Source organism: Desmodus rotundus, chromosome 8 (genome assembly GCF_022682495.2).
Source record: "Desmodus rotundus isolate HL8 chromosome 8, HLdesRot8A.1, whole genome shotgun sequence".
In the NCBI taxonomy this organism is placed as follows: domain Eukaryota; kingdom Metazoa; phylum Chordata; class Mammalia; order Chiroptera; family Phyllostomidae; genus Desmodus; species Desmodus rotundus.
This window is the reverse complement of record NC_071394.1, coordinates 54,939,515-54,963,170: the sequence shown is the minus strand read 5'-3', so window position 1 is coordinate 54,963,170 and position 23,656 is coordinate 54,939,515. Positions and strand designations below refer to the sequence as shown.

The 23,656-nt window shown below is 39.3% G+C and overlaps 1 protein-coding gene across 2 annotated transcripts; it reads right to left on the bottom strand.

Annotated features, from left to right (window-relative positions):
* Positions 1–1,823: 1,823 nt before the first annotated feature.
* Positions 1,824–22,320, bottom strand: LY96 (lymphocyte antigen 96). Of its 2 annotated transcripts, XM_024578347.4 has the most exons (5): positions 22,038–22,310; positions 12,882–12,971; positions 6,563–6,691; positions 2,862–2,914; positions 1,824–1,952 (listed from the first exon to the last, which is right to left on the bottom strand). In XM_024578347.4, exons 1-5 carry the CDS (start codon positions 22,147–22,149, stop codon positions 1,854–1,856), a joined length of 483 nt encoding a protein of 160 aa, XP_024434115.1. In that variant the 5' UTR covers positions 22,150–22,310; the 3' UTR covers positions 1,824–1,853. The 2 variants fall into 2 exon arrangements, with proteins under 2 accessions (XP_024434115.1, XP_045042009.1); XM_045186074.3 differs by lacking the exon at positions 12,882–12,971 and having other exon boundaries at positions 22,038–22,320.
* Between the last annotated feature and the right edge of the window lie 1,336 nt (positions 22,321–23,656).

Genomic DNA, 23,656 nt, shown 5'->3' with positions numbered 1-23,656 from the left:
AATGGCCTATCAAACCTTACAGCACATGCCTACCCACCCCTCAACACACACACTGTTCTGACCTTAGGCCCCTCACTCGTTTCACGTAAACAACTCCCTGTTCCTCCTCAAACACACCAGACACACTCTGACCCCAGGACCTTGATACAAACTGTTCTCCCAACATGCAATATCTTTGTTCCCAGAAAGCCACACAGCTTTGCTCGCTCAACTCATTCAAATACCCCCTTATCAGGGAGGCCTATCCTAACCACCCTATTTAAAACAACCATCATCACCTTCCCCCATTCTCTACCCTCTTACCCTGCTATATTGCTTTTCATATCACATAGCATGTTTGCTTCTAAAGTACTCTACCATTTACTTGGGGTTTTTTCAGTCTCTTCCCATAAAAATATAAGCTCCATAAAGGCAGGGATTTTTTTTTTTATATTGGTTGTTAAATTCTGTATATCTGACATCTAGAACAAGGCCTGTTCAATAAATATTAGTAGAATGATTGCATGAATATTTTGTGGTGTTTGGATATTTTACAAGAAGAAAATGCTCCTTTATCCATCAACAAATATGGATTCAGTACAAATACAAGCCAGTTTCTGTACTAGGTGCTGGGTCAAGAGTGCTGAGCAAAACTGGACTACGCTGCCTGGGCTCAAGGAGCTTAGTCCAGTGGTAGATAATTGAAATAATGCTAAAATGAGTGCTAAGTGCTGTAAGGAAGGGACACAGGTCTACAAAAGCACATCCACAAAGAAAGCTGGCCCTGCCTGGGTGAGATAGAGGTGGGTGGAGAAAAAGGGCTCGGGGGACCAAGAGAGCCACAGGAGGCTGGCAGCAAGGCTCTGCTATATGACTTCTCTATGATTTTCCTCAGGACTGCCTCTTCCCTGTATCAAAGTATATGAAGTGAACCCCACACTACCTGCTGATAATTCCCTAAGTAGCACCAGAGCCAAGAAAGACCCACATGCATTACAGAGGTGAAGGGGTGAGTGTGGCATAGAGTGGAGGAGTGGAGTTGAGGCAGAGGGAACTGTGTGGGCAAAGGTTCTGGAATGGGAGGAACAATGGCACATTCTGGAACACAGACAGCAAGGAGAAGGTGATGGGAGAAGCAGCCAGAGAGAAGAAGGATAGGCAAGGCCTGGCAGGCCCTCACAAAGATTCCAACTTTATCCCAAAATGAATCAAAAGCCCCAGGAAGAGCCTTGTTAGTTTTTGTTTTGTTCCATTTGCGTTACGGTGACATGACTGGACCTGTATTTTGAAAGCAGTATTGATACTGCCTTTGTGGAGAATATATTACCTGAGCTACCTCACCAGGTGCAGGAAGATCAGTCAGGAGGAAACACTGGTAACCTGCCCCAGAGTAGAGGCAGGAAATGGAGAAAAGTTGACCAGTGGGAGAGATTTCATTACCTGTGTGTTATGGGCGGACTTGTCCTCCCAAAATTCCTACACTGCAGCCCTAACTCCCAATACCTCAGAACGTGACTGGATTTGGAGACAGGATCTTTAGAGAGGTGACTAAGGTCATAGGGATGGGCCCTAATCTGACTGGTGTCCTTATGAGAAGAGGAGATTAGGACATGGACACACACAGAGGGAGACCATGTGAAGACACAGGGAGAAGACTATCTATAATCTAAAGAGAGAAGTCTCAGAAGGAACCAAATCCACCCACACTGGTTTCAGGTTCTTGGCCTCCAGAACCGTGAGAAAATAAGTTTCTATTGTTCGGGCCACCCACTGCGTGTTATTTGTTTTGGCAGCCTTAGCAAATTAACACTGTACAAAAAGAAAAAGAAAAAAAGAATGAAATCTTTGAATAATAAAAGTATATTAGATTTATTCTAATTGATATCAGGGTGGTGTATGATGGTAAAATTCAAGCAAAAGAGCATTTCTTCAGTGTTCCCAGCAATGGCTTCCACAACACATCTGTACCGTCCCTAAAACGAGGAATAAGAAACACAAGTAATATAAAATGTTAGATGCTTCTATTTTGTAAGACTTCTATAAGTACTTTTTTCTTACTAGGAAGAAATCATTTAAATTGGATTGGTTATCATTTCCTCAGTTTTTTAATGAGATGAAAAGACTTTTGTATGTCTAAATTCAGCAAACATTTATTTCCCAATTATAAGTATGTTTTTTAACAATTTTTTGAGACTAGCCTGTGAGATTTGCAAACATTAGATATAAATTGTAAACAAAATCAGGAAAAAACATGCATTGTTAGAGTTTATTTTTAAATAATCACCAAAAGTGAAACATGCAAAATTCCATTGCTAAGTATCTAACGCAAACATCTAAAGTCACAGGGTCATTACTCATGGAGACAGTTTCAGAGTTCTAGGCAGCAGTGGTCTAATGCTTTTACCCCAAAATCATTCAACATATTAATAATGAGCATTTCCATTACTTTTTAGCCATGAACATGAAGTGAATATGAGCTTTCTTTTGTGTAACTTTGTTATATTTCCTCATTCTTTAGAACAGAGGTCCCCAACGTCTGGGCCGCGGACTGAGTCCAGGCCTGTTAGGAACTGGGCTGCACAGCAGGAGGTGAGCTTGAATGTAATGCTCTTGAATCATCCTGAAACCATTTCCCACCACCACCCCAGTCCGTGGAAAAATTGTCTTCCACGAAGCCAGTCCCTGGTGCCAAAAAGTTTGGGGACCACTGCTTTAGAAAGAAATGGAAAAATATCCCAAACCAAATAAAAGTAGGAAAAAAATCTTTGAATATCTTAATTCTGAGTCACAATTTTTAGGAGTTGGGAATTACTTATTCAAATTCTTCACATATCCGTTACCACCAAAGATTAAGAAAGTACAAAATGACTCTTGGACAATACCTTAGAGAACAGTATCCCCTTGAAGGAGAATGGCACTGATGTATTCACAGTCTCTGCAAACAAAGCACAAAAACGTCTTGGTCATCACTAAGTGACTTTTTTTTTGGTAGTATGGCTGCACCTTTGACACTTTACTACTGGCAGCTGCAATCCCAGACAAAACTGTAAAGAAATAATAGGTCTTATACCCTGGCTCCCATTGTCCTGGTCTCCTCTGCCACCACAAGCTTCTCTCAGGACCAGCATTAGGGGATGCAAACTTTAAGGCCCAGAAGTGAATAAGTGACGCACAGGCAAGGGCTAATATGCTTCATCCCAAGTTATATATATGCATATTTAATATTGCTACTTCTCTAGCAGGGTATAATAGAGAAGGAAAGTTATTTTAAAAGTAGATATGTATGATACTTACTAACTTAATTCCCAAACTTTAAAGGGTCAATGTTTCTTAAATCAGAATGTCCTGAGTTCTGGGCCTATATAGTTGGCTGCCAGATGGACATGTTTATGTGAACCTTCCAAAATTACCTGCATCTCGACATGCCCAAATCAGAGCTCATTTTCTTTAAATATATGCCTTTTGCACACATCATTTCAAATAATGGCACTTCTATCCATCCCGTCACCAACCTTCAAGCGATTCTTGATTTACCTAATCTTTGCCTGCCCTGTCAATTCAGTCAGCATGTCTCACCTGTCCTGTCTCCCAATATGCTCTCCTGGTCTCCTCCCCTTGACTCTAGGTCCACCTTCTTTGTTCAATCCTCATGGCCCCTCACCATCTCCCAGCTGCTCTTCCTTCTGCCCAAGTGTCCTGTCAGCCAATCCTCTCCTCCTTCGATATGGACACTAGCTATCTGCAGAAATGGACATCTTTGTGGGGCACCCCTACCCACTGATGACAAGCTGCAGACCAGTGTTTTGCACATGACTTAACATGCTTGCTCCTGCCCCCCTATTCTGGGCTCATCTCCAGCAATTCCCCACAAGGACATTCTGCTCCAACTACAAAAAAAAAGCTACTCTCTAAATAAGCCACATCCTTTGCTGGCTAGATGTGTCTGCATACACTGTTTCCTGTCCAGGGAACATACTTCCTCCTTGCTCTCTTATTCAAGACTCAAACAAAATACTCTCTGAAGATTTATCTGAGTTGTTCTATCACAGTAAATTGATAACTACGTATATAGTTAAAACTAAGAGCATATAAATTCAATTTGCTTTTATGACATTTTGTTATCCTTTTTGTTCCCATGACTGTCTTCTTCAGAAGAGAGAGATCTGAAGATGGAGACCCTATCATGCAACTTTGGATCACAAGGGTCTAGATCATGACCTGCTCAAATTAGGTCCAACAGATGTTTGTGGAAGGGAAGGGAACAGATGTTTCTGGGTTCAGTCCGACACATGTGAGATCTCTAGAAAGTGAAACTTCAAAAATTCAAATAAAATGTCAACATAATCCCCAGAGATTATGTGAAATCATTGCAAAACAGTTGTTTTAAAAAACAGTAATCTGCCAAGAGGATTTGTTTCCAAAGAGAAAGCATGGCACAGTGGAAGAGAAGGCCTTAAGAGCCCAAAGGCTGCTCAGTTGCTACCTCTCTGAATGACCTTGGGCACAGTTCTGAACCACTCAGTCATTGGTTTCCTCACTTGTAAAAATAACAGGACTGTAAAATCAGGAACAAAAAAAAGGACTCAATATGAATATTTATTATTTAATAACCATCATTCTTAAATTCTTACTCTGAGCACTATTTTATACACATGTTCTAATTTAATCCTTGAAACCATATAAAATCAGTTTCACTGTACCCATTTTACAGATAAGGAAAATGAGGTGACTATGACCAAGGTCACACTGCTAGTAGGTGGGAAATCTGGGACACTGACTCAGGTCTATGAAACTCTGAGCCCAGATTCACCAGCAAAGCCAGCTCCATGACTTGTATGTGCTTGGGGGTGGCAGATAAAGTAGAGATATGGACAGATGATTGGTTGGGAGACACACAGCAAGCACACTGATTTACTTCAAAACTATTTCCCTTTTTTTAAAGATTTTATTTATTATTTTCAGAGAAAGAAGGATGGAGAAAGACAGGGAGAGAAACAATTGGTTACTTCTTGCATGCCCTGACCAGGGACCTGGCCTGCAACCCAGGCGTGTGCCCCAACTGTGAATCGAACCGGTGAACTTTGGGTTTGTGGGATGACACCAAACCTACTGAACCACACCAGACAGGGCAAAAAGACTATTTTCTTAAAGACTGCTAGCAGTCGTACAGTCATAGAATCAAACTGATGTCCTTTCAAAGCAAGTATAAGCCCTTTCTGTTCTAAATTTTTATATTACTCTTAATGGAATTAGAGTAATATAAAAAATAGGGAATAATCATTCCCTATGATTATTTTTCATTTTTGGTGCCACCTATATCTAGTGTATGCTATATTGCTAAATTTAATATATGTGTGTAAACTACCTGAAATTGTTTTTTTTAAACAAGGTGGGTACAGGTTACTGGTAAAGAATTACATGGGAAAATATTCAATGTCAATAGTAATAAAAATGTTAATAAAACAATTAAGTATAAGTTTTTTTCTAATAAAGTTTTTTAAAAACTTCTTATCCTTGTAAACGATAATGCCCAATGTTAACAGGACAGAGATTAATCTACTATACTTATACTTTGTTGGTGGTACAATGTCTAAATAGGTATAATCCTTTAGAAAAGCAATTTGGTCTTATATGAATAAAAGCACAATTCTACTAAAACCATTTAAGCTTAGAAATCTCTCTGGGAGCTATATAATTCCTTCTTCTAAATATGGGAATATTCAAATCTAAAATATGAGAAAAATTATATACAGAAATATATTAATTATAATATTATGTATATTATACCAGTAATAGCACAAATACCAGAAGGACACTAATGTCCAATAAGAGAACAGTTAAGTGAACCGGGGCATAACACACTAAGGGAGAGCTTTCACCGTAAAATATTTCATACTCTGATTTTTGAATCACACGGATGTGGTTATCTAGTCAAAAATTTAAATAAATTGTTTTAATTGTAGTCGAGTATAGTTACAACTACATAAATAATATGCGTAAAAGGAAATACTCCAAAATGACTTTAGAAATATGATTCCATGACTTCTTTATTATTTATACTTTCTAATTTTGGTAATGTGACAGCATGATATTTATAACCTTTTAAATTATTTAAACTATTTACTAGTTTAAAAATTATTAAGAAAAAATTCATGAGTGTTCAATAAATGACCTAAGGTCTTAAACTCTAAAATTTTACAATTCTGTGAAAAATTCCAGGGTGGAAAAAAAGGAGAAAGACACTGAAGAAACCAATGTAGCAGCATAGTAAAATCTAGTGAGTTTCTATGAAAAATATAAATGTAATGTTTAGAAAAAGAGATCCATAACCAAGGATAAATGTATAATATTAATCTGAGCAGGATAAAAATTTTAAAAGCCCTTCAAACACACTCAAGTGTCATCTTAATAATAACTCAGTAACAATTGTAAAATGGCATTTCAACTGCTAAAAGTAAAACTTTGAACGGAAATAAAGAATTATTATCAGAGAGGAAACTTCGTATTTTCAGTGTATTTAATTCCTATAACATTCTCATAAAGTATTACATTCGAGTCTGAGAGCAATCAATTACATGCTCACCTCCTTTCAGAGCTCTACAAAAAGAATACTCGTCATCAGATCCTCGGCAAATAACTTCTTTGCGCATTGGGAACTCCAAGGTGTTAAAAGATAAATAGAGATTGAAATACAATTTTTTAATGTCTCTTCCTTAAAAAGAAAAAAATCCCATTAGTCTCTCATATAAGAGATTATTTTATAAATAATAATTAACATTTATTATATACATAAAATGTGTCCTGTGCTTTTCCAACCTTATTTCATTCAATTATCACAACTACTAATAATGTGAGTATCGTGATCCTTGTTCTGGAGTTGAGGAAACTGAAGTTTTGAGAGGGTAACTAGTGGACTGTAATGAAAGAGAATACTCCATCATAAGAATTATAGACTAAGACTAAAAATAGAGGGACCTAATTTTTTAAAAAACTATCAAATAAAGATATAAAATTTTCTGTTCTTGTTACAGTTTTGCTAGGAAGTTCAAAGAAAGATAAGGAATTGATGATAATCAACTCATGCTCACTTTTTAGTAGCTTTGATGACAGACTTTTTGGAGAACAAAATTAAACCTTTTGATTAAAACTTGGGTGATGAGCTATTTATAATAGCCTCAGGATCACCCTATTCCCAATTAACACGAAAAAACTCAGTAAACAATGTATTTGGCTCAATTCTTATGTTACTCAGTTGGCCCATCTAGAAAGCATGTACAATCTTTTTTATAATGAAAATAATTGGTTATAGGAGAACCAAGATGGCGGCATAGGTAGACACACTTTGCCTCCTCGCACAACCAGAACTGACAGAAAATCGAACGGCAAGGAAGTCCGACACCAAGTAGATAAAAAAGAAACATACATCCAGACCAGTAGGAGGGGTGGAGACAGGCAGCCTGGGCGGAGAGGACTCGCGTGGCCGTGGCAGGACCGAGACTAGAGGAGTGTGGGACGAATGGGGCAGGCAGTCTGACCACTAGCAGACCCTGCAGCCCCACACTCACACACAGATGAACCTGGACGAACAGCGGGGAGCTAAGCAGACTGAGTAACCCAGGGCTCCAGCTCGGGGAAATAAAGCCTCAGACCTCTGATTGAAAGAGCCCATGGGGGTTGGGGCGGCAACAGGAGAGACTCCCAGCCTCACAGGAGAGGTTGTTGGAGAGACCCACAGGGGCCTAGAGCGTGCACAAGCCCACCCACTCGGGAACCAGCACCAGAGGGGCCCAATTTCATTGTGGGTAGCAGAGGGTGTGACTGAAATCCAGTGGAGAGTGGAGCGGGCACCATTGCTCCCTCTTGGCCCCTCCCCCACATACAGCATCACAGGGCAGCGACCAGTGTTACCCGGCCCGGGGAACACCTAAGGCTCCGCCCCTTTAAGTAACAGATGCGCCGGGGAAAAAAAAAAAAAAAAGAAAAGGCCCAAATGACAGGACACTTCAAAGCTCCAGAAAAAATACAACTAAGCGAGGAAGAGATAGCCAACCTATCGGATGCACAGTTCAAAACACTGGTTATTAAGACGCTCACAGAACTGGTTGAATTTGTTCAAAAACTAGATGAAAAAATGAAGCCTATGCTAAGAGAAACAAAGGAAAATGTACAGGGAACCAATAGTGATGCGAAGGAAACTGGGACTCAAATCAGTGGTGTGGAACAGAAGGAAGAAAGAAACATCCAACCAGAAAAGAATGAAGAAACAAGAATTCGGAAAAATGAGGAGAGGCTTAGGAACCTCCAGGACATCTTGAAACGTTCCAACATCCGAATTATAGGGGTGCCAGAAGGAGAAGAGGAAGAACAAAAAATTGAAAACTTACTTGAACAAATAATGAAGAACTTCCCCAGTCTGGCAAAGGAAATAGACTTCCAGGAAGTCCAGGAAGCTCAGAGAGTCCCAAAGAAGCTGGACCCAAGGAGGAACACCCCAAGGTACATCATAATTACATTACCCAAGATTACACAGAAGGAGAGAATCTTAGAAGCAGCAAGAGAAAAGGACACAGTTACCTACAAAGGGGTTCCCATTAAGACTGTCAGCTGATTTCTCAAAAGAGACCTTACAGGCAAAAAGGGACTGGCAAGAAGTATTCCAAGTCATGAAAGGCAAGGGCCTACATCCAAGATTACTGTATCCAGCAAAGCTATCATTTAGAATGGAAGGGCAGATAAAGTGCTTCTCAGATAAGGTCAAGTTCAAGGAGTTCATCATCACCAAGCCATTATTATATGAAATGTTAAAGGGAGTTACCTAAGAAAAAGAAGATCAAAAATATGAACAGGAAAAATGACAGCAAACTCACAGTTATTAACAACCACACCTAAAACAAAAACAAAAGCAAACTAAGCAAACAACTAGAACAGGAACGGAACCACAGAAATGGAGCTTGCATGGAGGGTTATCAACAGGGGATTGGGAGGGAGAGAGGGGGGGAAAGGTACAGAGAACAAGTAGCATAAATGATAGGTGGAAAATAGACAGGGGGAGGGTAAGAATAGTGTAGGAAATGTAGAAGCCAAAGAACTTATAAGTATGACCCATGGACATGAACTATAGGGGGGGAATGTGGGAGGGAGGAGGTGGGCAGGATGGAGTTGAGTGAAGGGGCAGAAATGGGACAACTGTGATAGCATAATCAATGAATATATTAAAAAAAAGAAAATAATTGGTTATAATCACCTCATTGAAAATATTTTCCTAATAAGGTCACCATAACTCACTGTGTAGACATAATCAAAGGGAAAGATTTCTACCTTTAACTTGAACTTGGCTGTGTATAACAGAACTGTCAACTCCTTCCTTAAAACTCCAGTTGGTGTTCTTTCCCCCACTCTCTTCTGCTTGTCCTTCAACCTCTCTGACTCCTTCTCACTCTGCTCATTTACTCCTCTTTATTAACATTCTATTCTCAGTTCTCCTCAATAGCATTTATTCTGCATAGTCTCTCTGGCTGTAAGTGTCACATAGGATGCTAACTCCCAAAATGTCATCTTTAGTCTCAACCTTCCTCCTGAGCACTGTCTCATACATGCATTCAATATCTCTATTCAGATGTTGCTCATTACTTCACCCTACAGATCCTAAATTGCATTTTTCAATGAATTTGAAAAATTACTATGTTTATCTCATAGTAATCTTTATCCACATCTTTATCACAAATAAGCACTAGAATTCCCAACCCCAATAAATTTTACTAGTCTTCATTTCATCCTCATTTCCATGGTCTTAGTGCAGGCCTTCATTACTCTGAGCCCAAAGGACCACAAAACTCCCTAATTTGTTTCCACCTGTCTACTTACAGGGTAAAGTATAAAGAACATAACAGGGTCTGCTTCAAACAGTGGTTCATGGTCCTATCCATGGACTTTAGCCCGAACCTCTCAAAAACCATAGACGTGAGCAGAAGTTGAAGAGCTGTTTTTATGAGAAATTCCTTAGACATGGTAATCAGCAGTACTGCTGTGGTGTCCAAAGGTAGGACAAGGGAACTTCTTCCATTTCTGCATGGAACACAGTATGTTCCTGGTCTTCAATGACTCCCAGAAAGTGTTGTTTACATCTTGAGACACTTCTTGCCCTTGGACATCACTGTGGTCATGTCAGCCACATGAAAAGTGGTTAATGTGAGGTACCACTTGCGTGGTTCAGCAGGCCAGGGATAAAAATGTGCACGCTGGGATGAGAGACCAGAAACTGGTGGCTGCTGTGTGAGAAGACTTGTTGTTGTTGTTGTTTAACATTTTATTTATTTATTTTTAGAGAGAGGAAGGGAGGGAGAAAGAGAGGGAGAGAAATATCAATGTGTGGTTGCTGCATAAGCGACCCCTACTGGAGACCTGGCCCGTGCAACCCAGGTACATGCCCTGACTGGGAATTGAACCTGCGACCCTCTGGTTTGCAGTCCATTGCTCAATCCACTGAGCCACACCAGCCAGGGCAGAGAAGACTGTTTTTGACCTCACCTAAGAAAACTCCAGGAACTACCAGAAATAATTTTCAAGGAGACTTATGGTCCAGCTTTGTTTGTCAATCAGTTAATGGTATACAAATAATTTACTAGTAAGGTTATAAAGTCCCAAAATAAATAATTTCCACTCACAACCTATTTTTGATTCAATTTGTATTTATAGCTCTTACTGAACAGAAATAGAAATAGCACATAAAAATAAGTTGATTTCTATAATGTGGCCCCACACCTTACACAGAAATTCTAGTATATTCTGGGTAAACTCATGTCATAATTGCAGAGCTCTATAAAAATACAACTGAATGATTATTTTCTTAGTAAACTAATATAATGTGATACAAATGTCATACTTAGTAAATGATTAAGTTATCCGTGGTGGCCACAGAGGTGCGCTACTCAAACTTTCCTTCAAAAGAACCTGCTGGAATGAAAGTAGTTGGCAGACAGCCCCAAACTGTTGCATCTTTGTATCCTTCTCATCCAGAGGCCAGCCCCCTGCAGGTTGCTCTGCTAATGACTGAGCACTGCTAAGCACATGAGAGCCAGCCTATTCCTTCCTGCCTGTCATGGGACACTTGTGATAGGCAAACTTTGCTCTAAGGCTCCCCATTAACCTGGCTGAGAGGATCTCAGGGATGCATTTGGGTCTGATGACCATCTTACCAAATTCTCCTTCCTTCCCTCTCTCATTTCAAAAGCATCAGATCTGTACCTCAATCTGAACCCTCTCCTTGCTTGTTTGGGCCTCCTCTTCCCTTCATTGTTCACCAGCATTTTCTCCAGATAAATCTATTATATGTTTAATTCCTTCTTGGCATCTGCTTTTCAGAGAACCCTGAGTGATACCATATTGTATTATTATTACTTGGGTCTGGATGGAAACAACTTGCTTCCTGTGGGTAAGGACAAGGGGTTTGCATGAAAATTAGGTCATTCATAATGTCAATAATCACTTCTGCCAAACATCTAGGGGTAAAGCACACCACATAGACCAGAAAACAAAACCTGAGAAAAGAGAGAGAAACTGTAGAGCCTTAGCCAGACAAAAATTTAGGGGGAAAAATTACTTCTTTTAACCTTGGCAAATGAATAGAGTTGATTGTTCTTTACTCTGCACTATCATCAAGTATCACTATAGTCACTTCAGTTACCACACCATGTTTTTTACAGGTCTGCCCGTCCAATTGCGCTGAGAGATTCTTGAAGGTCAAGACAATGTCTTATTTATCAATGAATTCTCGGTATCAATCACAATACTTGAAATACACTATGCATTTTTCAATGAACAAATGAATGTAGAAACAAAGTATCCAAACACAGGTTGAACAATTAAATTCAGAAATATTAAAACATGAGTTTTGTCTATTATTTCTGGGTTCTCAGCTACCTCTTTTCTTGTAAAATGGAGAACTAAAATTGGGGGTGGGAATCTTTATTTAAACTTACTTATGTGAAAGCACTTCGTAAAGTATATACTCCAAATATAAGCTATACTATAAATGATGATGACAATAGTAATGGTAATGCAGATGATGAGAGCTGAACTTTCCTGGGATCCTAGGGCTTACACACAACAAAGCTAACTGGTATGAGAGGATAAAAGTTTTATGTGTTTTCCCAAACACTCAGGTCCGGCCCAATGCTAACACCATCACCCAACTAGAACCATAGAGAAGAAAAACAAGACAACACAAAATAAAAAACATTGTCTTTTTCTTATCCCAAAATCATCATTTTTAAGGTCACTTTTAGAAAAACATGTCCTGCCTTGCATATACACAGATCTTCAACTAGTGGAAACCCAACTTTACTCATCATCTGAATAGCTAATGGCTGACAAAGGATATACCTATTAGATTGTTAGAAGTCTTAAGTTATTCCCACTTTATCCCCATGCCATTATGTAGTCCCCTCCCCATTAGTGTAAGCCTAGTGACTTGTTTCTAACAGATAGGTCAAGCAAAGTTGATGGAATGACTCTTCCATGACTAAGCTAAGATGGTGACTTCTATCTTGTTAACTGACTGTCCCCTTTGCTGGCTTTGATGAAGCAACAAGCTAGGTTAAAAAGGCCCATATTGCAAGGAACTGAGAGCTGGCCAACAGCCAGGCGGGAACTGAATACTGTCAACAATCGCATGAGAACTGAAGTGGATCCTTCCCTGTTTGAACCTTCAGAAGAGACCCCAGTCCTGGGAGACAGCTTGATTGCAACCTTGTGGGAGATCCTCTAACAGACACAGCAAAACCATGCCTAGGCTACTGACACACAAAGACTTTGAACACATGTACATTTGGAACACAATTATTTGTCATTGATATTTTTTGAACTCTTTTAACTGATCTACAAAAACAAAACTTTGAACTTACTTGGAATGAAGAAAATATGCAAATGTCCACTGGTTCCCTTCAATATTATACAGGGTTCAGGAATTAATGAAATAGGATATTCCATGTTATCTAAATGGAATAAAGATAATGTCAATAAATTATTCCCAGTAAGTAAAGTATTCTGAAATCCAGCCTCCAAATGACGCCTTTAGCATTAAAATTGTATAATGAGAAAAATTGCGGGTGGTTAAAAATATCTCCCTCTGCAGACGAATGCCAGCAGGGTGGCAGAGTAGGAAGTCCAAGACCCTTCTTCCCCCTACATTCAAATTCAGCAACAATTCATGAACAAATTCCCTTTCTGAGAAATCAGAAACTAATTGAAAGTTTCCTGAGTTCCAGAAGAAATCAAATCTAGACTCATTGAAGTTGGTAGGGAGATTTAGAATGCCCTCCTAAAAGAGACCTTGTGCCTGGCACAGCAAAGTCAGAAAAAAAATCCCCTAACCTCCAGCTTGACTCAGAATGTTGGTTCATGCATCTAAACCCCCAAATTTTCCAAGGGGGATCCCCGAAGGACTGAAGAAATAAAAAGTCAGGACAGACCTTAAACTAGTATGGACACTGAATGAGTAATCAAAATTTCCCAACAAAGAAAAGCCCAGGACCAGATGACTTCACAGGTGAATTCTACTAAACAATTAAATAAGAATTAGCACCAATACTTCTCAAACTCTTCAAAAAAATTAAAAAGGAGGAAGTAATTCCCAACTCATTTCATGAGCCCAGAATTACTTTGATACCAAAGCCGGACAAAGACACTGCAAGAAATTAAAGCTACTGACCAATATCCCAGATAAATATAGATGCAAAAATCATCAACAAAATACTAGCAAGCTGAATTCAACAACATATTAAAAGGATCATGATCACATGGGGTGTGTTCCTCTGATGCAAGGATGTTTAAAAAAATGAAAATCAATCATTGTGATACGCCACATTAACAGAATGAAGGATAAAAATTACATGATCATCTGCCAGCACCCATTTGTGATAAAAATGTTCAGCAGAGTTGGAATAGAGAGAACATACCTCAACGTAATAAAATCCATATATGACAAACCCACAGCCAATATCATACTCAATGGGAAAAACTACAAGTACTCCCCTTAAGATCGGGAACAAGGCAGGAATGTCCGCTTTCACCTCTCTTATTCAACATAGTACTGGAAGTCCTAGCTACAGCAATGAGATAAGAAGAAATAAAAGGCATCCAAATTGGAAAGAAAGAAGTAAAACTATCATCATTTGCAGATGACATGATACTGTATACGGAGAACCCTAAAGATTCCACCAAAAAACTACATGAACTGATAAATGAATTCAGTTAAGTAGCAGGATACAAAATTAATATCCAGAAATCAGTTGCATTTTATATGCCAATAATAAAATATCAGAAAAGGAAATTAAGAAAAAAATCCCAGGCCACTGGTGTGGCTCAGTTCACTGGGCATTGTCCCACAAACCAAAAGGTCTCTTGTTCTATTCCCAGTCGGGGCATTTGCCTGGGTTGTGGGTTGAGTCTCCAGTTGGGGTGCATATGAGAGGCAACTGATCGATGTTTTCTCTCACATCGATGTTTGTCTCCCTTTCTTTCTTCCTCCCTTCCCCTCTCTCTAAAAATACTTAAGTAAAGTATTTGAAAAAAAAGAAAGCAATCCCATTCATAATTGCTTCAAAAAGAATAAAATACCTGGGAATAAATTTAACCAAGGATGTAAAAGACCTGTACTTGGAAAATTATAAGACACTGAAGAAAGAAACAGAAGAAGATACAAATAAGTGGAAGCACATACTGTGTTCATGGGTAGGAAAAATCAACGTCCTTAAAATGTCATACTTACCAAAGCAATCTGCAGATTCAATACAATTCCAATCAAGATACCAATGGTGTATTTCAAAGAACTAAGACAAGTATTCCAAAAATTTATATGGAACCGCAAAAAACCCTGTGTAATAGTTACCTTGAGAAAGAAGAACAAAGTTAAAGGAATCACGCTACCTAATATCAAACTATACTATAAGGCCACAGTAATCAAAACAACATGGTACTGGCATAAAAACAGACACAATGGAACAGAATAGAGAGCCCAGAAATAAACCCACACCTTTACAGTCAATTAATATTTGACAAAGGAGGCAAAAACGTACAATGGGCTAAAAATGAAACTAGACCACCTTCTTACATCACACACAAGAATAAGCTCAGGATGGATTAAAGACTTAAATGTTAGATTTGAAACCATAAAAATCCTAGAAGAAAACATACACAGTAAAATCTTGGACATTTCTCATAGCAACATATTTTCTGATATATCTCCTCAGGCAAGGGAAACAAAAGAAAAATTAAACAAATGGGACTACATCAAACTAAAAAGTTTTTACACATAGGCAGTTTGTGTTGATTTTTTTATTTTTGTTGATTATGGAACATTGATGAAAGAAATTAAATAAGACACAAATGGCAAGACATTCTCTGTTGACTGGAAGACTCAGTATTGTTTAAATGTCCATATTACCCAAAGCAGTCTACACATTTAATACATTCCTTATCAAAATCTCAATGGCATTTTTACAGAAATATTTTTTAAAAACTCTAAAATTCATATGGAACCACAAATGACTACTGAGGGCCAAATTAATCCTGAGAAAGAGGAAAAAAATATAGAGGCCTTAAACTTCCCGGCTTTAAATTATATTACAAAGCTACAGTAATCAAAACAATATGGTGCAGTACAGACAGGCATATAAACCAATGGCACTAAACAGAGACCCCAGAAATAAAAAACATGCATATATTGTCTAGTGGACTTTGGCACAGAGCCAAGAATGCACAATGAGAAGAGAATAGTCTCTTCAACAAATGACGCTGGGAAAACTGGATGTCCATATGCAAAACAATGAGAATGGATCCTTAACTTACAACATACACAAAAATCAGTTCAAATGGATTAAAGACCTAAATGTAAGATTCAAAACTGTAAAAATCCTAAAAGAAAACTTATGGGGAAAGCTTCAAGACATTGATCTTGACAATGATTTTATGACTATGACACCAAAAGCATAGGCAGCAAAAACATAAATAAGTGGGAATTACATCAAGTTAAAAACCCTTGAGGGCTCCCATCCAAGAAAGAGGTGTATCTACCTCCATCTTCCCATATCTACCTACCTACTTACATAAGTAGTTTCGTCACATAGCCAAAAGAAGGATAACAACAAATTTAAAAACAAAAACAACCAGAACTGCCAGAAAATCAAACTGTATGGAAGTCTGACAACTAAGGAGTTAAAGAAGAAACATCCATCCAGACTGGTAGGAGGGGCAGAGACGGGCAGACACAGTGGAAAGGACATGCAGCAAGGTGGCTGGCAGAGCAGGCAGATGAAGTGGCGACTGGCAGACTGGGCAGTCTCACATTTACATGCAGATAAACTGGTAGGAACAACTAGGGAGTGAGACAGATTGCACAACACAGGGTTCCAACATGGGAAAAGAAAGCCTCAAAACCTCTGGCTGGAAAAACCTGTGGCAGCTGCAGTGGTGGGAGAAACTCCTAGTCTCACAGAAGTGTCCACTGGGGGACCCAGGGGATCCTAGAACATACAGAAGCCCACCCACCCAGGAATCAGCATCAGAAGGGCACAATCTGCTTGTAGGTAATGGGGGAAGTGACTGAAAGCAGGTTGAGAGCCAACCAAGAGGCATTGTTCCCTCCCTGACCACTCCCCCACATACAGCACCACAACAAAACAATGTAGGTTGCCCAGTCCAGTGAACACCTAAGGCTCTGCTCCTTACAACATAACAGGGGAACTGAGACAAAGAAATATGGCCCAAGTGCAAGAACAGATCAAAGCTCCAGAAAAAGAACTAACCAATGAGGAGATAGCCAACCTATCAGATGCAGAGTTCAAAACACTGGCAATCAGAATGCTCACAGAAATGACTAAGTACAGCCACAAAATAAAGCAAGAAGTGAAGGCTATGCAAAGTGAAATAAAGAAAAATATACAGGGAACTAACAGTGAAGAGAAGGAAACAGAGATTGAAATCAAAGATTTGGGACATAAGGAAGAAATAGACATTCAACTGGAACAGAATGAAGAAACAAGAATTCAAAAGAATGAGAATCTTAGGAACCCCTGGGACAACTTTAAACATCCCAACATTCAAAACATAGAGGTGCCAGAAGGAGAAGAGGAAAAGAAAGAAATTGAAAACTTATTTGAAAAACAATGAAGGAGAACTTCCCCAATGTGGTGAAGGAAATAGACATGCAAGTCCAGGAAGCTCAGAGAGTCCCAAACAAGTTGGATCCAAGGAGGACCACACCAAGACACATCATAATTAAATTACCCAAGAGTAAAGATAAGGAAAGAATCTTAAAAGCAGCAAGAGAAAAGGAGACAGTTATCTACAAAGGAGTTCCCATAAGACTGTCAGCTGATTTCTCAAAAGAAAACTTGCAGGCAAGAAGGGGCTGAAAAGAAGTATTCCAAGTCATGAAAGGCAAGGACCTACATCCAAGATTACTGTATCCAGCAAAGCTATCATTTAGAATGGGAGGGCAGATAAAGTGCTTCTCAGATAAGGTCAAGTTAAAGGAGTTCATCATCACCAAGCCCTTATTACATGAAATCTGAAAGGGATTTATCTAAGAAAGAGAAGATAAAAACTATGAGTAGTAAAATGACAACAAAGTCACAACTATCAACAACTGAACCTAAAACAAAAACAAAAACAAAAATGAACTAAGCAAACAACTAGAACAGGAACAGAATCTCAGAGATGGAGATCACATAGAGGGTTATCAGTAGAGAGAAGGCGAGGGGAGAATGTGGGAAAAGTTACAGGGAATAAGAAGCATAGCTGGTAGGTACAAAATAAAGAGGGGGAGCTTAAGAATAGTATAGGAAATGGAGAAACCAAAGAATTTATATCTATAACCCATGGACATGAACTGGGGGGAGGGGAATGCTGGAGGGAGGAGGGTACAAGGCAGAGGAGTGTAAAGGAAAGAAAGAAAATGGGAGAACTGTAATAGCACAATCAACAAAATATACTTAAATAAAATGGAATGTAAGGTGGTCTGTTAGGGTACAAACCCACCGTCTTCTTAGATCGCTGACCATCTGAATAAAGTGCCCATAAAGATTCAAAAATTAAAATAAAAATAAAATAAAAATTCTTGCACAGCAAAAGAAACAATCAACAGAGTGAAAAGTTAACCTATGAAATGGGAGGAATTATTTGCAAATCATATATCTGATAAAAGGTTAATATCCAAAATATATAAGGAATTCCAACAATTCAGTTGTAAAAAAAAAACCAAAAAACCAGAAACCTCATAACCTGTTTTAAAATGGGATAAGGATTGAGTAGCCATTTCTCCAAAGAAGATAGGCAAGTGACCAACAGGTATATTAAAAAATGCTCAGAATCACTAAGCATCAGGGCAATGCATATCAAAACCACAATAAGATATCACCTACCTGCCAGGATGGTTATTATTTTTTTTTAAAGTGTTAGCAAGGATGTGGAAAATTGGAACACTTATATACTGTTATTCAGAATGCAAAAATGGTGCAACCAATTACAGAAAACAGTTTAGAGATTCCAATGAAAAAGTGAACTGCCATATGATCCAGCCACCCCACTTCTGAATAATTATCCAAAAGAATTAAAATAAGGATCTCAAAGAGATACTAGCACTCCCATGTTCATTTTAACATTATTCATAATAGCCAAAGTATAGAAACAACCTAAACATCCATTGATAGAAGAATAGATAAAGCAAAGGTGGTACATACATACAGTGAAATACTATTCAGCCTTTAAAAAAGGAAAGAAATTTTAAAATTTGCTACAACATGAATGAATCTTGAGGACATTATGCTAAAGGAAGTAAGTTATGTACTTAAGTTATGTAAGCTGGGAACCGCCCTTCCTGATTTCAGAGACTGTGACCCCCCCCATGGCTAAGGCTGAGTGAGAGACCTTGAGACCCTATGCCACTAAGGAGACAAAACTTATCTCCGTGGCAGGAGCACCGCCTCTGCCCACTTTACTTCACCCTGCCTCGCCTCCAGTGCATGACTGGTTAGCCAATGATGGGTAAGATTCCTCAAGGGAGGGATGACCTAAAACAGGCATGGTCATGAGGGAGCCCTCAGGGAAGGACCTGGAAGGCTATGGAGAAAGGGGGTGATGGACCCTCATCCCTCGTCTTTGACAAAGCTTGAGTCCTCATTCTGTCTGCAGGAAGTCTCCTAATCTCTTGGCTGCCTTACTTCCCCTGCCTGATTTAAGCCTGAAACAATGCTGTAGGTGGGTGTGGCCCGGTGCTAGAAAAGGCAGGTTCCCCAGGGTGATCAGGCCTGATAAACAATGCAAAAAATCCTGTGAAACCTGCTTTGCTAATACCCTCAATTTAAATGATAAGGGTCCAGGCATGAAATGAGTTTGTTTCCCCAAAGTTCTATGGTTCTTTAGCTATCTGACCCTGACTCAAGCCCTCAGAGTTCTTTGAATGTTATCTATTGTTTGATCACTACTGCCTGACAATGATTGATGAGCTGTACACACACACACACACACACACATACACACACACACCCTGTATTCCTATGCAAATTAAACCCAATAAAAGCCAGTCAAGGCAAGGGTCTGGGAACTCTTCCCTTGAGAGAGTGGCCGTGCTGTTCCTTTTCCTCCACAGGACTCGGTAGTCCATGTGAATTTGTCTTGTCTCAGCCACAATGCCAGGGACACTGCTTGCCCGTGTCCACGTCATATAAGGACACATACAATATGATTCCACTTATCTGCAGTATTGAAAATAGTCAAATTCGTAGAGTCGAAGAGTGGAACGGGCCTTGGCTAGGTGGCCCAGTTGGTTGGAGCATTGCCAAAAGATTGCAGGTTCGATCCTCTTCCTTTCTCTCTCAAATCAATTAAAAAAAAAAATATATATATATATATATATATATATATCCTTAGATGAGGATTTAAAAAAAAGAGTGTAATTGTGGTGGCCAGGGTCTAGGAGGAGGGGAAATGGGAGAGTCACTCATCGACAGGTATAAAGTATCGGTCAAGTACAAGGAAGGAATAAGCTGTAGGAATCTGCAGGGAGACATTGTATCTATTATCAACAATAATGTACTGTACATTTAAAATTTTAAGAGAGTACATGTCAAGTAAAATGCTCTTGCTACAGTAAAGTAAAATTTAAAATGCTGGACAAGTAAAAAAAATCTCCCCATAGTGTAAATAGATTAGTGTTTTAATATCTTTACATTGTTAAGGTGGAGGTTGAAGGTATTTAATTACTTTGAGCTATGTGTGAGGGGACAAACATTCCCCAACACATATTTTTATAAAATCACCTCTTCCATTTTAGGACTTTTTAACCCGTGTGGATTCTCCGAGGTGGAGAAGGGAGGGGCGTGGAGTTGGGGATGGTGGCTGGCAGGCTTGTTGTAACACACGCACACATGCACACACCCCACTTGCCTCTCAGTTCTGCCATCCATGGGGCAGCAGGGAGGGACCACGGATCTCTCAGCATTAGAGTGAAAGAGGTAAGATCCTTCCACAAAAATCAAAAGACAAATCAAATCATTGTTACTAAGTGCTTAAAAATTAAATATAATATGAAGTGTTATGAATAAAGGTCCTCTGAAACTTATCACAGAGAAAGTAAGCATAATCAACGTGGGGGTGAGTAGACTGATCTTGTAGAACAAAGAAAGTCCAGAGCCAAGTTGAGAGGGAATTCAGCTTGTTTTAACACCTGTCAGTTATGTTAATTACCTGGAAGTAACTTTATGTTAGCATTTGCCAGAGTGTTTCTCATGATACTCAATGCACATTCAAAAATAAAATAAAAATAAATAGGTTTCTTCACTGCAAAACTTCTCAGACCTCAATGTACACTTATAATTTTCCCCAAAATGATTAAACCACAAATCCCCTTTCCCAAAAGAATCTCAAAGAACTAATATTTGGGGAAGACTCCCTTTCTACCTTTCTGATATCCCCAGTGGGCAGAAAAACCATCCAATCCATGTTGAGCAACGAAGTGGAAAGCACCAAAGAAAAACAGTGATGAAGTCCTGAAGCCGTGCTTTCAGAGAAGAGAAAGGGGGTGGGGAGCAGTGATACAAGCAGTTAACAGCACTAGGGTATGGCTGATTTTTTTAAAAAGTAATGAGTACTGTTTCTATGTGGCTCTGTGCTAAAAATTTTACCAAACAGCAATTCTTATAAAATTGATTCTAAAATCACTTTAATTTTACAGATTAAAAAGCTGGGGCACAGAGAGGCTAAGTATTTTGCTCAAGATCACACAGCCAGTAAATGACAGAACAAGGCTTACATCCAAATTAGGAGCCCTCAAAAATCACAGCCTGAAATACTTAAGAGTACCTGTTATATGTCAATACTGTGCTAAAAAAAGTAATAATAATACAGCTTAGAGCAGCGATTTTCAACCATTTTCATCCCATGACACACATGAATTACTAAAATTCTGTGGCACACCAAAAAACATTATATTTTTTGACCAAAAAAAAATAGGTATAATTTTGATTCACTTATACCAGATGGAAGGCTATTGCTGTGTTGGCTGTTGTCATTTTCTTATTTGACAATCTAAGGAAAAAGAGGTCAGTGCCCCTGAGTAAAGTCAGGTATTGCATGTTTTAAAAATTCTTGTGGCACACTGGTTGAAAATGGCTGGCTTAAAGCAATAATTAATTCCAGGAGTCAGCTAGGACTGTTTGTCCTTGTCAAGAAGAAACAGTCTTGGGGCTGAGGCAAAGCTCAGAAGCAAACAGTTATGCTGAAACTAGGAGGAATGTGAAACTGAGCTCAAGGTGGTGAAAGCTGACCACAGGGAACAAAAACACTTGGAGATTAAGTACAACAGTTTAGAGACTGGTGAGGTCTGCAAAAGATCAAGAAAAGCCACACAAGGACTGAGAAAAGCCACACAAGGACTCTTGCTGCCTGCAGCAGCTGGATCACACGATCATTTCCTGTGTCTCCGCCACAGCAAAGTGAGGTTCTTGTGAAAACGCAGCCTCGAAATAGTTGACGCCACAACTGCTTGTTGCTGGTACACTTACCGCAGTAGCTATACCAAACACTCGAATCAGAGGAGTTGCAGATCCAGTATTGCTCCCCAGGTTCAGTAAATGTGGAAGAAAACAGGGTGGAAAAGAGCATAAGTGGGAACATGATTTAATATCTCCAAAACTTCACAAATAAAAGGAGAATCAGTAACTCATCATCAGCCTCTTCCTTTCCAGAAAGTAGAAAAGATTGAACTTAGTTATCAGTCACATGACTTCCTAGTTCCAATTCAACTGGGTTCCTCTTTATTGTCCGGGTGTGTGTGTGTGTGTGTGTGTGTGTGTGTGTGTGTGTGTCCGGGTGTATGTGTGTGTGGTATTTGAGCACTTCCTGCAAGGGTAGAGAAGAGAATGATTTAAAATGTACTCTTTTCCAGCACCGCAAATGAGAGCACGGAGCTTTAAAAACAAAACACGGCATTTCCCAGTCAACAATAACAAAACCAGCCACTAGGTCTCCTTTAGGATCCCAACAGATGGCACCCCTTTCCATCTGCGTAGCTATTCTCCCACACAGGTTCTTTAGATAACAATTTCTCACGGCTCAGAGCGCTGAGCGTATAGATCTGAACCGAATAGTCACATGCAAACTATTTCTGCTCAGTAACAGGCTCAGCCATGGGGCAGAGCCAGGCTGGAGGAGACCCTAAACACATGAGACCCCAAAACACGGACACTACCTGTAGTTCTGCTTTGGGGGCTGGGATGCCACCAGGCTTGAGAATGCACTGCCTGAAGCGAACTGCAGCCCCAGGAAGTATTTTGAGCTGCATTAATAAAATGGTCACTATCTCGTGTGTGGCATTTGTTTCATTTCAAAACCCTTACTCAATTCTAGAAAACAGTTGATCCTTTAGGTTCTTTGCTACTTGAAATCATAGGACACTGGGATTACAATGGCATGAGGAGTTGGGGCATAAAAATCCACAAGTTCAGAGGAAAATACGTACATGTTGGTAAGTTTTCACTAAAGAACTGTACGACTTTCCAAATTTTTTTAAAGGCAAAAACCCCCTGGGGGCTGAGGCCATGGGGAGTTCTTCAATAGGTGTTAAGTTTCAGGTTTGCAAGATTTTAAAAAATGTTCTACAGATGTTACACAGCAACATAAATATAATTAGCACTATACTGAACTGTCCTCAACTGCACACTTAAAATTGGTTAAGATGATAATTTTTTTTTACCATAATTTTAAAATGTTTAAAAAGTGACAGAAAACAAAAGAGGAAAAGCCCATAGTTGTCTTGAAATACTATTTCCCTCTAAAAGGAACAAAAATTGGAGAAATTGTTGATTCTAGGTCTGGGGCAGAAAATGTACATGAGCCTGAAACTCCTTATCATCTTAGATAACCAATTTGAAGTCGGTCCCATTGACCAAAGATGGGTTTCCTATTGCCACTGTAACAAATAACCACAAATATAGTGGCTTAAAACAAGACAAATGCATTCTCTTACAGCTCTGGAGGTGAGAGGTCTGAAATCAGTTTCCCTGGGCTAAAGTTACAGTGTATGCAGGGTTGGTTCCTTCTGGAGATTAGGGGAAGAATCTGTTTTTCTGCCTTTCTCAGCTTTGAACCCTTTGGTTCGCAGGCTGGCACTCAATCCACTGAG